A 16,214-nucleotide genomic window follows, 5' to 3' on the forward strand; every position below is an offset into this window, starting at 1 on the left:
TTCATATCGCGATGACGATGAAAATACGATTTATCGGTCAGCCCTACTATCGTCGGGGAAGAGGGCGGACAGGACAGTCTTTATTCAGAGATTGAAAATGACAAATATTCTGACCTGTTTGATGTCCTGGGGCTCAGTGAAATCCAACAAAAATGTGAAATAAGCAGGGATTCAGACTGATCATTGCGTAGACAGAACTTGCACAAGGAGAATAACTGTCATATCTGCAAAACTGCCTCTAGACTGCCACAAAGTAATTGTACAATGATAATGTGTAGAAATGAGATGCCAGACAAACAGTTCACAGCCACAGAGTGTTCATCATTCACTGACCTTAACATAAAAAAGCCCTAGTAGTGTTGACCTCCTTCGTGCCATTACTGCACACTGAGGACATGCGAAGAGATTCAGAGTTAGTAAATGTGACAGTGAGTGTGATGATGGACCCCCTTTCATTTAGTGGGGCAGGCCTATCTGTGGTGGTGGGGTGACTGGGTTCGTCACACAGAGGAGATGGAAGAGAGTGAGGAGAGGAGAGAGAGAAAGCAGACGGAAGACTTAGACCAGCTCCGCCTGGTCTGTCAGGGACTGTGTGGCCTCCGGCTGCAGGCGGATGTCACCTGGAAAGAGAGCATCCTGATATTACATTTTCAATTTGGAATTCTTCCCTGTCTGAAGCGTAAATGCTTTTAAATCAAGAAAGCCAGCAGATGAAAACAGGACAGCAATTTCCTGTTGTCTTTGTGAGATTCTTCTCCCTTTTTGTTCACTTTACCTGTATTACAGTATGTAGGTTGAGGTGAGCTGATGTCTCAGCAAATATGAGACGACCCCCCCCCCCATAGCATTTTGAGGAATTCACTCAGTGGGCCTCATTCAGGCGTACAGCTTTCTTGTCTGCTGTTTTGGGATGGATTTTAATAGACAGTATTGCCTCTAATGTGTTGACTTGTAGAGTGAATATAACAGGAAGACATGCCCAGGACATTATGCGGAAGCTAGCCAAACATAGCTATTAATACATGAGATAACATGAATATGCAATATGTATGTATATATATATATATATATGTATATATATATTTGTAACTTGAGAATGTCCTGATCTGCTTTTAAGGTAGTGGTGGCCTAGTGGATAGTGAGTTGGACGGGTGATCAGAAGGTCATGAGTTTAAATCCCACTTGGGAAACACCACCAGTAGTGTGCCCTTGAGTAAGGCACTTAGCCCTAAGTTACTCCAGGGAGACTGTCCCTGTAATCTCAAGTTGTAAGTCACTTTGGATAAAAGCATCTGCTAAATGGTTCAAATGTAATGTAGATGCTTTTAGTAAGCAGGCAACCTCGGAAATAAAACTGCAGAAATCTCAGGTTACCCGTGACTCTGCCAACTGAAGTCGATCTAGTCGCCAAAGACTGTGTGCAACAAGTGTGTCTTCAGTTCAGTCCTCTATACAAGTCCTCTATGCGTCCATCAATCTCTCTGCTCACTGCCGTAACCAATCCATCCTCGGCAGCTGTTTCTTCTTTTTACCGGGTTGTTTTTATATGTTCCTTCCTGTCCTATGACTGGCTACACAAGCTAGATACAGTATATTCACTTTGATACCCTTGATACGTAATACAATTCTTGTTTTTGACTGTACTACTTGCTGAGTGATTCATTTGGCATCAGTGACATGCACTGTGTTGATGTTTTAAAACTCCGGTACTTGTGTTTTCATACTGATGGATTGTCATCACAATGGTGATGAACCTCGATCTATTTGTACAGTCTAGAATAATAGAGTTATCCAGCAGCATGGGGAGAGAAGGAGAGATTCATCTGAGGCAAACAGAAGATCAGCTTAACCCTTGAGGCCTGACAGAGGCCTCCCCCCCCACCCCCCACCCCAAATGAGAAGGAAAAGAAAGCAGAACTCTGAGACCTTTCTGAGAGATCAGCAGTTTGACTGTTGAAGCATATTGCTGTTCGCCCTGTCAGGTTCTCCAGACTATAACTGCTCCTCTCTGTTGGGAAACTTGAGTAGCAGTCTCCTTTTGTCAGCTGGGTTTGTGGTGTCAGTCAGTATGACTCTCAGTTACCTCACACTGGATCCAATCTCCCTCCAAACATGTTATTCACTTGGCCAATTATTCTAGGCCTATCATTTCTATGGTCAAAGGGCACTTACTCTTGCACAATGGCTCGGTGTCGAGCGGGGAGGGGGATGGGGGGGTTCTTTCTCTGACGCTGCTGCTTGTTTTTCCTGTGTTGGAAGACAGATGCCTCCGGAGGCAGAGATAGAGATCTGTACAGCAGAATCGCCCTAGGCCAGAGGTCTACTGTAGTAGGGATCTACCCCTGACCTTGTATTCCCCCAGCTGTATAGCGGAGGGATAACAGATAGAAGATAAGGATACGATCCCATGGAGTCCCAGAGAGTCTCAGAGAGGCAAAGAGACAAGAATGTTGTCTTGAAAAATGGGTATGCCATTATCCACTAACCAGCCATAAGCAGTCATTTCCTTGTCTTTGTCTTTTTTGAATGAGGAACTGCAAAGGCGTCACTATCTTTTAGGGACGTGATCTTTAGTCAGTATTTGGAGATGATAAAAAACCTCAAGTGTTTTCCTGATCAGCTCTTCCTTTTCCCTGAGTCTCTCTTCCTGTCACTGGGAGGGAGTGCATGACTGGCTCAAGCCCTGGAAAACACATGTCCACATGCAAAGGACATTATAGACTAGAGCATACTACAATCTCTATGAATTTACTACTCTCTTTTTTCACTTTCTCCCATTTACAAGGGGGTCGCCATGCTCTTCCATAGGCTCAGCTCACTCCAGGTTTAAAGATTAGGAGTTTGTGTGTCTACGGAGTGAGTAAATATAGAACTGTTAGTAGCTTTTACAGTTTTTCTCAATAGTTTTCACAGTAGCAGACACAATAACCTAAACCTGAAACTTGTGTACCTTATCTCACACCAGTTCTGCACAAATACATTTCCTGTTTTTTACTCATTTTGTAGTTCGCTTTTTGTAAAACACTACACACAATTCTCTACATTTGGCACAATCTTCATTGATAAAATACCTTGGAAAACACTACCATTCAGAAGGCTAAACTCAAACTACCAATCACACAATCACACTCCTCATATGTGACAGCAGCTGGTGAAACCGGGAACAAGTCGGCAGCCGATCAAGTGTTCTGACTTTTATTCATAAAAATTTAAATACATTTAGACGTTGTTGAAAATGACAATGACAATGTAAATTAGTGTTATAGTTAACTATGTAGTAATTACTCACCGAATCCATTGCGTTGCAATATTTTGGCTTGACTAATGAGTGTGTCATTGATTTCAGAATAAAAATCTGAACAATTTGATTGGTTGCCGACTTGTTCCCAGTTTCAATAGCTGCCTTCACATATGGGCAAACACATTTTGCTTTTCAGTTAGCAATCATAGCTTTAGCAATAAAAGGCAGAAACAGGTAGTAAATGTTAAATGTACTGACTTATATAGCGCCTTATTCCAAAGCGCTTTACAACGGCCTCTCATTCACCCATTCACACACACATTCACACACCAATGGCGGCAAGCTACCATGCAAGGCGCCAGCCCGCTCATTGGGAGCAATTTGGGGTTAAGTGTCTTGCCCAAGGACACTTTGACATGTGGCCAGCCGGGGCTCGAACCGCCGATCTGCCGACCTTGCGTTCATTAGACACCGGCTCTACCTCCTGTGCCACAGCTGCCCTTCTTCTTCTTTCGTGTAACGTCAGAGGTCCAACTCGGTGTCGCGTAGCCGTGCCTGCATCTCTGGTTCTAGGTCGAAGAGGCTGGCTTCTGAGGGTGGTCTATATAAGGGGCAGATGGTGATTATGTGGTCGGCGGTCTGCTCTGGGTCACCGCACTCGCATGCCGCACTGTCCGCCAGGCCCCACGCCTTCATTGATGTTTTAAAGCGACCGACACCAGTTCGTAGACGGTTCAGTGTGGTCCATTGCCAACGTGGTAGGTCGTCTCCTCCAATGGCGCCATCTCCTGGGTCCCAGATGTAGCGGTGGATTCGGGAGGGCCCGGCTGACTCCCACTCCTGCTTCCAAGCTGCTGCCAACCATGCATCTCTGGAGATGTCCTCAGAGGTGGAGTTGAGCATGGCTTGTGCTGCCTTGTTGTAAGGGTGGCGGGTCTTGAGTCTGCTTGGAGGTGCTGGTGTTATGGTGGTGTTGTGCAGGATGTGCCAGTCATGCTTTTGTGCCTTCCTGGCCAGGGCGAGGGTGGCAGCCTCCCGTCGGAGGCCGGCCGGTGCTATTCCCGCGAGGACTGGCAAGAGGGACACAGGGGTAGGCTTCAAGCATCCAGTTATTATTCTGAGGGAGGTATTGATAGCCACGTCGACCTTTCTCGCATGAGGGCTTCTGCTCCAGACTGGGGCGCAGTATTCCGCTGCAGAGAAGACCAGGGCTTGGGTGGATATTCTTAGCGTCTTAGCGGAGGCTCCCCAGGTTGTACCAGCAAGGCGGCGGATCAGCGCGGCCCTGGATGTCACTTTGGCCTTGACTTCTTCCAGGTGTTGCTTGAAGGATAATGTCCGATCCAGGCGCACTCCAAGGTACTTCGGGGCTTGATGGACCTCCAGACATTTGTTGTCAACGCGCACCTCAAGTTCCCTCCTGGCTTCTCTGGTGCTAAGGTGGTATGCCGCTGCGACTGTCTTTCCGACACTGAGTTGTAGACGCCACCTTCGAAGGTATGCTACCAGTGTGCCTATGTCTACGTTAAGACCCTCTTCCATCGCCTTCCACGTTGGTCGGCTCAGCATGATGGCAAGATCGTCTGCGTAGCCATACTTTCTAGATGCTGTATCAGGTAGGTCGTGGATGTAAACGTTGAACAGCATCGGCGAGAGAACAGACCCCTGCGGTACCCCGTTCCTCAGTCTTCTGAGCCTACTGCACTGGCCACTGCTGGTCTGTAAGATGAAGCTGCGGTTGGAAAGTTTCTCCATGATGAACTTCACCATGTGGCGGTCCGGTATTGTCCTCAGCAGCTTCAGATGAAGTCCCCGGTGCCACACGGTGTCGTATGCAGCAGTCAGATCCAGGTACACTACCCCAGCTTTCTCATTGTCCTGGAAGCTGTCCTCGATGTCCTGACAGAGTAGTGTTACCTGGTCTGCTGTTGATCTTCCACGACGGAAACCAGCTTGTTCCCGTGGGAGCTGTGAGTCCACCACTGGCTCGATGCGGCTATGGATCATCCTCTCCAAGATCTTAAATGGGACACAGAGCAACGAGATTGGTCTGTACGACTTGGGGTCTTCTGCAGGTTTATTTGGCTTTGGCAGAGCTATGACAGAGGCACGGCGCCAAGTCTTTGGGAGCTTTAATCTCCGGTAGCATGATGTATAGAAAGCACAGAGCCAGCCAGATGTTGTTGTGCTCTGGAGGATGACGAACTCCGGGTGGATGTTGTCACGGCCAGGGGATTTGCCTGGCTTGAGCTTGCTCATGGCCTCACTGAGTTCCTCTGCTGTGAATTCTCCCGAGAGGTTGGAATCGACACTGGCCGCTCCCGAGATGCAGGACACCTCACGCGATGTCAGTCGGGCAAAGTCTTTGTCAGCATCCGGGAAGCGGCCGTTCTTCAGGAGCTGGGATGCGATGGCATTTGCTGTGACTGGACAGCTGTGGGGTGTTGTATTTCTGCCTGTGAGCTGGTTGATGGTCTGCCACGCCTTGCGACTAGAATGGGTGAAGTCGATTGATTCGACAACTTCTGTCCATCTGGCCCTGCGGGTGATATCCAGCTTCTGGAGCAGTGCTGCTGCAGTCACGTCCACCTCGTCTCTGGCACTAGCCCTCTGGTGGTCGCACAGAAGGCGGCTGCATTCCTCGTCCCAACCTGGGATGTAATTCCTGTTATAGCCACGTGGGATGGTCTTCTTTGCCGCACCCAGGAGGACCTGGCAGTAGGCTGCATAGGCCGCATCCAGATCGGCTGTGTCTGGGTCTGGCAGGCCAGCTGACGTTCTTTCAGTCTCCTCAGCATACGACTCCCAGTTGGCTTTTCGGAAGTTCCATCGCTTGACGGGTTTCCCTGGTACCGGTTCCACCAGTGATGGGACTTTAATGATGGATGTGAGCGGGGAAACCTGTCCAGGACGCGTCTCTCCGGTTTCGGGTCGTTACTGTGGCAGATGGCAAAGGCCAGGTCCGGGTTGGTGGAGGTGTTCCAGCGTGCAGAGAAGAAGGTTGGAGGCTCCTTGGGGTCGTAAAGCAGTAGAGCATCAGTGTTGGAGGCCCATTCACTCAGCGTCACTCCATTAGGTGTTGTGTGGTTGTAACCCCAGTCTGTGTGCTGACAGTTGAAGTCACCTGCATAGATGGCGGGTGCAGTTATTGGTGGGAGTGACGTTGCAGACAGCTCCGATGGTGGGGGCTTGTATACGTTGACAACTGATGTTTCCTGGATTTTTGTAACCAGCCACTCGATGTTAGAGCCTGGTGGGGATTGGCTACTGGCTGACCAGCTTATTTCAGTCCGGACGAACGTTGCCACACCGTGTTGCTTGCTGTAGATGGACCCAGCGAGATGGAACCCACAGCTGCCCTGAGGTAGTGTGAGAGGAGTGAGAGTGAGAGTGATAGTCAGAGGATGAGGACGAGCAAGAGCAAGAGGACAACCAACACTACGTCCTAGGAGAACAAAAAGACGGCAACAGGGAAGGAACGTCATCGGCCAGTGTGAGGTTGAGGTTCCTGGCCAGCGAGGGGTGAACATCACCATGTGCGCAGCTATAAATCACCACGGCATCCTCCATCACCATTCAACCCCTAGCCCCTACAATAGTGCCCATCTCATCACTTTCCTGGACACAGTACACAATATCCTCACCCCAGCCGAGCAGATGGATAGCCCAGAGCAGCCCAGGTACGTTGTCATCTGGAACAACGTGCGTTTCCACCGGGCTGCTCTGGTCCGCAACTGGTTCATCGACCGCCCATGTTTTTCTGTTCTTCATCTGCCACCGTATTCTCCAATTTTTCTATTGAGGAGTTTTTTTCAGCTTGCCGTTGGATGGTATATGAACACAGGCCCAATGAGCGCATATCCCTGCTACAGGCAATGGAGGACGCATGATGATATAGCTGCTGAAGCATGTCAGGGATGGATCCGTCATGCTAGGCGATACTTTCCCCGCTGCTTGGCCAGAGAACATTGCCTGTGATGTTGATGAGGTCCTGTTTTTTCTATTGTTTCTTTCTGTATGAAGAATTTTTCTAATCCAACTGTGTTTGCTGAGATGTATACAGTATTTCAGAATAAAAAGGTTCTATTCTATTCTTGTACTTGTGTTTTATATTTGAGTATGAAAACATAGTTTATAACAGGCTACTGTACGTATGTAGTGTAACGCTGAAAATGCAAAAGGCCTACTGATAATCTTATCATAGTACTGTTTTCCGCTGATCACAGTGTTTTAGAAGTGTCTATTCATTTGATGGTGTGTGTGTGTCATTTGATGACAACATTTAATTTTGAGAAGATATAACATTATTTTGAATGCAGTGTTTGCTTTTGCAAGAGATTTGTCACAAATCCAAATCATTTGTGGAGTTTGGGGTTTTTGTGTGTGAGTTTTTGGATTTGTGTTTAGAGTTAAGAGAAAATGAGCCATGCTTTCAGAAAACGTGTGGAAGTATTCACTCCTCTCCTCCTCTGTTTAGTCTAGGACATGCATTGTTTATTGTAACAGTAACCATCTATTTCGTTTCAACCTGTCTGTGGCTGCCAGAGGACGAATAGCAGCAACCATATCTGCTTTGCTTGTTTGTGTAACAGCAGACTGTGAGAAGTCCCAGTGCAATTGTCTGAGTTTGTAATGTAACTCCCCCCCCCCCCCACCCCACCCTCTCTCTCTCTCTCTCTGTCCTGTAGCGTGGGTGGGCTCTCTCTCCATGGGGATGATCTTCTTCTGCTCTCCCATCGTCAGCGTGTTCACAGACCTGCTGGGCTGCAGGGTGACGGCCGTGGGCGGGGCTGCCGTGGGCCTGCTGGGGCTACTGGCCAGCTCCTTCGTCAAGTGCGTACCAGTACTACCTGCCATCCTCTCCCTCTTCTGTCTGTGACTCAGCACTCTCCCATAACAGGATAAAGGGACTACAGCAGCTCAAGGCTCCCCCGAAGCTTTCTCTTTCTAATCATCTCTGGGATGGCATAATCCCCAAATCGGTCATTAATCTACATCAATCCACATCAATCCACACACACACACACACACACACACACACACCCAGGAACTACCTCCACAGAAATTACCTCCACATACATTACCTATACATACTTATCACAGTGCTGCTTATCAATCATAATTCCGCATGACTTGTCCTCATGGATAATAATTAATGAAGACAGTTGAAACTGTTCCAGTGCCCATAAACGAATAGCCCCACCCATGTGTTATCAGGGACTTGCCCAGCCTAGCAGTTGTGATGGCCGTAGCTCTCTAAGAGACCTGAAATTGGTCCCGGGCTCCTGTCTGTTAGCAGGTCCAACTCATCCCTGACTGACCTACTCATTTAGACATTTCATCAGTAACAACAGTCACTGATTCCTGACGTGGAGGATTTTAAGGTAAACAAACACAGACCACAGATCCCCCCCCCCCTTTCCCCAAGTAGCATCAGTGACTCATTCATCTTCAACAGAGGTATCTGTTCTGTTTTCCTTAAACTGAACACTCAAGTTGGTCAGCTGGTTGTGTTGTGCGGGGAGCTCGGTGTACACTAACACACGACTGTAGGGAATTCACGTTGCGACTCTCCCCTCTGTCCCCCGCAGGACCCTGGGCCCCCTGTACTTCACGTACGGTATTGTGTTTGCCACCGGCTGTTCCTTCGCCTATCAGCCCAGCCTGGTGATCCTGGGCCACTACTTCAAGAAGCGCCTGGGCCTGGTCAACGGCATCGTGACGGCGGGCAGCAGCGCCTTCACCGTCACCCTGCCCTTCCTGCTGTCCGGCCTGCTGGAGAAGGTCGGCCTGCAGAACACCATGCGTGTCCTCAGCATCCTCATGTTCATCCTCATGTTGGCAGGCTTCACCTACAGGCCCCTTATGCCTGCGCCCGCCAGCGTCACCAGCAGCGGCCGACGCTGCCCCCCCATGAGCAAGGTGTTCAACATCAACATCTGGAAGTCCCTGGGATACCGCATCTGGGCCTTCGGCATCCCCGCGGCCCTCTACGGATACTTTGTGCCTTATGTTCACTTGGTGAGTTGTTGTTTTGTGGACCTGGTCGATACATGTGTTTTGTTTGTGTCTTTTTTTCCCTTTTATCTCATGTTTTTGTGATATCTAGGAATGTGACTTGTGTTTGCTTGTGTCCGTCAAAGGTAACTCTTTTCGGAAAAATATACTATTGAAAAACCGTCATATGACTTAACTTGGCTAGGAGGGGTGTGAAAGCTAAGAGAGGACATCACCCCATTTCCCAGTACTCCTTCATGGTGTGTTTTAGATATTTGTCTCTCTGGGTGAGACGTCAGAGGAAGGTGGGGGTGAGGGGTCAGTAGAACTAGAGCTTCACGACCAGATACAAAAACACATATTACAGTCATTAGGCCATGAGTGTGAAAGTTGAGCAGAGGGAAAGTCTACACGTTAGCTATGCAGAGCTTCATGCCTGTGGTGTGTGTGTGTGTGTGTGTGTGTGTGTGTGAGAGTTTTACAGTTTGACCTGTTTTGAAGCTTGGGTTTGTTTTTATAACTCAAAAATCAGACTTCCTAGGGCACAAGCTAGTTGTTTTTTTAAACCCCCCCCACCCCCACCCCCGTTTGCCTGCCCTAGCAATGTGCTCTGTTTAACTGATTGTCATAAATATTATTCATGCCCCTCATACTCTCGATTGAATACCAACAATCTGTGTGTTATTAAGCTGCTAATCTATTGGCTGATCATCAGTGGATAACTTGGATACACACAAAAAACATTTATCCTATTTCAGCTTTTTTAGGCGTTGAATAGTGGCTTTTAAGTTCTGCTTGCACGTCATTTACTGGGATATGTATTTAATGTGGCACATTTGTCTTACTGGTGAGGAGTAAGACTATGGCTGGGTTGCACTAACCTGGTTTAAAACTAATCCTGGTTTAAATCAGGGCTTATCTACTAATCCTGTTGCACCAAACTTTAATCCTATCTTAAACCTGGTTTAAACCTGGTTTAAATCAAGTCTGTTGCACCAGTAATTTTAAACCTAGTTTAAACCTGGATTAGCAATTATATTTAAACCACCCCTGGAGGAGGTTTATGTTAGGTTTATTTCAGTTTTAATGACAACATGGCTGCATATCTTCGCTGGATGAGAATAAAGGAAAGAGTTTCTCGCAGGAAAATTCAAGACAGATGTGGGGTAGTGGTGGTCTAGTGGATAGTGGATAGTGGTCTAGTGGATAGTGAGTTGGACTTGTGATCGGAAGGTTGTGACTTCAAATCCCACCTGAAACCACACCACTACTAGTGTGCCCTTGAGTAAGGCACTTAGCCCTCAGTTACTCCAGGGGGAATGTCCCTGTAATTCGTAATTGTAAATCGCTTTGGATTAAAAGCGTCTGCAAAATTAAATTAAAAAATTAAAGACAGATTAAACCCAATTGAATTTTATTACATTTTAATTTTAATAATAATTTTATTGTGATATAATTTTATAGTGATATAAAGTGAATAATTCAATTATGAGTTTTCCCAATGGTATAGCTTTACAAAATACTGTTTACTGTCATATACCTCAATGGGAAGGTTGCACCAGCTATCAAGCATGGAAGTGAGAGGAACTCTCAAACGCCCTCCAGCATGTCTACTACCTACATGGATTGTACAGTATTCAGAACCATCTTCAAACCAATATGAATAATGAATACACAATGAATCAATAATGTGATTGATTTAGCTGTTCATATTATAGGGTCTGATATCTATTTCATATGCAATGTCCTGTCCTTTTTACACATACTCAGTATTTTGTTCCCCTCAAAAGTAACACTGCATTGAACCTGAGATTTACTAATTCATATTACACAGAGATTTATGAGAGCAACATAGTTGCTAATGGAGTGCAGACTGTGTTGTCTTCTGTCAAAATATGTGACACATTCTAGTGTTTTGGTCCAAAATGTTGAGACTTTTATTTTGAAACACGGAAATATTTAAACGTTCAAAAATCGAAATTCACAACACAAACTCGCTAGTCAAGCCAAAATACTGTGTGGATTCGGTGAACGGATTCGGTGAGTAATCCCCACTGCTACCTAGTTAACTGTAACACTACTTTACATTGTTAGCAGGCTCACAAAACAAGCTGTGTTAGTTGACTAGCGAGTGTGTCATTGATTTTCACCAACGCGGAAATGTATTCCCCTTTTTTCTAAAGAAAAGTCGGAACATTAAATCGGATGCCGACATGCAGACCAAAGCACTATACCAAGGGTGGCCAACCAGTCGGAGACTAAGAGCCCCAAAAAATTGTTGGGGTACCAGAAAGAGCCACATCATACATGCGGGCTCACAAAAGCTCTCACTCTCACACACACACACATGCAATACATTTCCAATAGGCTATGAGACCAGTGTTGTCATTTCAGCAAAGGCCAAGGTATGGCAAGGTACAGAGTGGGGGGGGTTTCCCCCCCTTGGTGGATTTTTTTTGCCAAATCAGTTGTGCAATAGTCAATTTTGGTGAGTTGTTTCTATACAATTGACTTATATGACATTAAGGTAATGAATAAAGGAGACAACTACAGTATGTAGGTGGTAATCTATATCTTTCCTAGCAGGCAGACTGGTTTAATCTCCTTAGAAACAAAACATTACAGATTTAGCTATTCTCAACTGTAAATTAATTGCACTGTTAAAACACTAGTATTGTGAGACCTCACCTGTGTCCCTGTACTTGTCTCTGCTGCCCTTTGACCAAAAAAGGTCTTTATGTCCATTTTCCTTTTTTTCCCTGGCATATTTTTGTTACAGCTCACCTACTAAAAGTGAGACGATTGACAATATCAAAAACATGCTTGCACACACATATAACTTACACACAAGTTAGTTTTACTGGCCCCAATTTGGTACAATTATTACTGAAATTATTGAGTAGAGACATTGTTGACATACGTAAACTAGCTGTTGTAATCTTTAATGTTCGCTAACTAGCTTGTTAGAGTTAGCTTCACAATCGCGGGTGACGTTAGGTCCGTTTTTTCACTAAAATAACATTAGAACATGTTTGACAGAACATGACATGAACTTGTTCATTAATATATTACATTTGAACCAACAGTATTATGCCGTTTATACCGTTTGTTTAACCCACCTGAATGAACGAGAATCATGGACAAGATTTTAACATTACTTGTGGCTTGTTTATTGAGGAACCGATGTCCCGCTCCACCAATGTTGCCAGATTGGGCTACTTTTGTTCACACTGGACGGGTGAATTTGGCAGCTTTTAGACTGGTTGGGCTGGAAATTGTCAAATCCCGTCTGGCAACCCTGCGCTCCACTACAGCGCCTGGCTGGTGGGGTGAGATGGAGCCGGGAGGATTTTGAGTTAATTTTGATTTACCGTTGTGTGGAGTGGATAAAATCACCAAAATGACACAACGTGATTCAGATTACATTTTCTGGGGATTTTTTTTATTTTTGAATCCAGGTATGGCGAGTGCCATAGATTGCCATACCAAAACTATGTCTATCGAGACACAGAGAGTGAGCCACGCACTTTTAATGAATGGATTAAAGAGCCGCACACAGACAGGCAAAGAGCCACATAATTTAATAATAATTAATAATAATTTTGCCATTTAGCAGACGCCTTTATCCAAAGTGACTTACAATTACGAATTACAGGGACATTCCCCCTGGAGTAACTGAGGGCTAAGTGCCTTACTCAAGGGCACACTAGTAGTGGTGTGGTTTCAGGCGGGATTCGAACTCACAACCTTTCGATCACAAGTCCAACTCACTATCCACTAGACCACCACTACCCCCCAACCCACATGCGGCTCGCGAGCCGCGGGTTGGCCACCCCTGCACTATACCGTGTCATATATTTGTCACTACATACCACGTGGTGGCCAATTCCAATTCCAAATGTCCTCTATGTTTTTCAATTAAGAAAATGGATAGCTGGAATTGGAATTGACCCTGACCCTGCTGCATACCAGATACAGAATTTCACAGCAACACCCTAATCTTCTAGTACATTCAGTACGGTAGAAGCTACAGTTGTGTGGTCTGTGAAAAAGTAAGTCAATATGGCATGAAGGCTTCATCTGGGGGAGAAAAATGTCTCTAGTTACAGCCGAGGCAGAGTAACATAAATCAAAGTGTTATTATTCCAGTATTCCATACCATTTATAGGATGGAAAATACGGGTCTGGAGGATCTACGCTGGAGGGTGAGCCCGTTGTGCAAGCCCGTTGTGCAGAGGGGTTCACAAGGTCCCTGTTTATTTGGACGGGATGACTTTGTTATTGGAGAGAGGTCAGTTTCCTAGCCTGTGTTGTCGTAACACTTCTTTAGTGTTCAGTGTTGTGCTACCCAGGCTGACACACGGCTAGCTAGACTCTGTCCATCCCCTGGCCCTCACTCAGGCCAGTGAGGGAGCGCAGTGTGTCAGGGACCCGACAACGCTGGCTAGGCCTTAGCGGGGAGGGCTAGCTGTTTCTCTCCATATGCTCCACATGAGTCACTCCTGTCAAAGCAAAAGAGTTTAGCCCGTAAAGCTCCGCCACGGTCCTTCCTGTCTGTGTGTGTTTTTCCCCTTATCCAAAGCCAATCCCCTCGTATCATTTCAAGACTGTGAGAGTCTGAAGTCCAGCGGCGGGGAGCCCTCACTCTCCCAGGTACTCCTGATACCGGAGGATTACGTGTCTCTCTCTCATGTTCCACAGCAGTGGACGTCTGAATCAGATAAAATGGGAAGGGGCTTGCTAAGGGCTTACTTGGTGAAATACAGTTAACACGCTTGCGTTTGGCCATTTTGAAAATACACACTGGTATAGCTGGATATTGGAAGTCCAACTGGTTAAACATTTCATAAGCTTGAAAAAAAGTAGCCTTAAAATGACCTATTTAATCCATGTCTGGTTCACTGTTACAGTATTATTACTGTAAGTCACGTCACAAATTCTGAGCCTGGTTTCTCTTTAATGAAATCATGAAGGCTTTATTAGGTTTATTAGGTAGGTTTATGAACAATCTCTATTGGTCTTATTGTTGCACTATTGTACTGTACACATAGATGTGGATGTACTTACCACGTGCGTGGTGGAGAGTATTACAAGTTGAACATTTTATAATAAAGCTTAGCTCTAGTGTGTGTGTGTGTGTGTATGTGGGGTGTGGGGGGTTTGGGTTAGGCGAACAGATGGAATTCGTTTTTTACAAGCACAGAGCAGGTCTGCGGAGCATCAATCTGTGGAGCATCAGGTCTGTGGAGTTTGTGTGTGTGTGTGTGTGTGTGTGTATGTGTGAGAGAGAGAGAGCACAAATTTGGTTTGACAATGACCAGGCACCCTGACAGATGAACACTGAGAGGGAGAGAGAGAAAGAGAGAGAGAGAGGGAGAGGGAGATACGTGTGTATGCTGATGTTGTGTTCTTGTTTGCCTGACTTTGCCTTGTTGGTGAGGATGTGTGTGTGTGTGTGTGTGTGTGTGTGTGTGTGTGTGTGTGTGTGTGTGTGTGTGTGTGTGCGTGTGCGTGCGTGAGTGTGCGTGCACGTGCGTGTGTGTTTATTTAGTGAGAAGAGGATGTTCCAGGCCTGGGACAGTTGCTGGTAGTAAGTCAGCTACCCCCCCTCAGCTACCCCTCTGGCCCTCGTGCCAGAATACGTGACAAACAGGCACACGCTCAGGCACACGAGTCAACAGCCCTCGAGGTTATTGGGCAGAAAAAAATGCCTACTTGCCCAAGCAAGTTGGCACTGTGAGCTGTCCGTATCTCAGTGGAACAAGCAGGTTTGGGGTTTTGTAATGACAACGCCTCCAATGATCTGAACTATAGACTTTCATATCTGAACTAGCAGGGAAACAGTTACCGAACGAGTTCAGTAGCATCACAACTGCCGGTCGTCGACCAGCATACCAGCATTGTTCTCGGTAATAGGACATATAAGCCACAGCTATTTGTACTGAACGCCTTCATCGTAGACAGCATTCTAACTCAAGACAAGACTCACAGACGATCTGACCAGACATATTTATGTGACGTTGGGTATGGCCCGAGGCTGTAGCGCTGGATAAGAGTGAACTACGCTGCCTGGCGGCTAACCATGTCCACACGACGCGTCGACTGCTTCTGGTGAACTCACTGACTCAGCGTTTCTTCTCCCTCACACTCACTCCGCTCGGGCACTGGAGTGCTGACCGACGGTCTATATTTAATGCCGTCTTCTGTTGAGTTGACAAGTTTCCGCTGACGTTCAGAGCCCTTTGGGGTCAGAGTTCCTCTTTATGTTTTTACGGCACGGCTTTATCGCACGCTGTTAATCAGATGACAATCTGGCTTCAGGTCATGCCGTCTTTTTCATGGTTCGGTATCTCAAGCATATTTCAATGTAGATTATTAATGGGCCCTGTCTGAGAGGGTGATTTAGAGATGAAAGCTTAACTGAGGAATTCTTGACTTGTTTTTTGGGTTCTTGTAGTTTTATTCCCTCAGAGCAGGAAACCAATGAATAGAGAATGTGTTGTCTTTGCATAATGACAGATAAATCATCCACAGGACTGGAGGTGTGTCTGTGTGTGTGTGTGTGTTCATGTGTCTGCATGCGTGTGTGTGTATGTGTATGTGTATGTGTATGTGTGTGTGTGTGTGTGTGTGCGTGTGCGTGTGCGTGTGCATGTGCACGTGTCTGCATACGTGTGTGTGTCTGTGTGACCTGCTGGGATTGACAGGGTGGGATGAGAGGAGAAAAGGGAGAAAAGGGATGAGAAAAGGGAGGAGAGGTGGAAAAGAGGAATAGAGGCTCTTTGACTCAGAGCAGTGGAGGAAGAGATCTGGTGTCTCTGGAGGCAGCGGCTGACGGGCCTCCAGGTAGCAGGCCTCACTGGCTCTCTGCTGGAACACAAATATCTGGGCGTCTGGTCTGTCAGGCCCAAACCTCGGTTATGTTGCAAGCCCCTGATAGTGCTGATAATACTTTCTCTCTGCCTGTTCGTTTGGC

General features: G+C 46.5%; 1 protein-coding gene across 1 annotated transcript in view; it reads left to right on the forward strand.

Annotated features, from left to right (window-relative positions):
• slc16a10 (solute carrier family 16 member 10) overlaps positions 1–16,214 on the forward strand; it is a 38,843-nt gene that overhangs the window by 16,529 nt on the left and 6,100 nt on the right. The window contains exons 2-3 of the mRNA XM_080526067.1: positions 7,930–8,074; positions 8,833–9,262. Coding sequence (XP_080382193.1) covers positions 7,930–8,074; positions 8,833–9,262 — 575 coding nt within the window. The remainder of the gene's footprint in view (positions 1–7,929; positions 8,075–8,832; positions 9,263–16,214) is intronic.

This window comes from Nansenia antarctica, assembly GCF_963989245.1.
Source record: "Nansenia antarctica genome assembly, chromosome: 3".
Lineage (NCBI taxonomy): Eukaryota > Metazoa > Chordata > Actinopteri > Argentiniformes > Microstomatidae > Nansenia > Nansenia antarctica.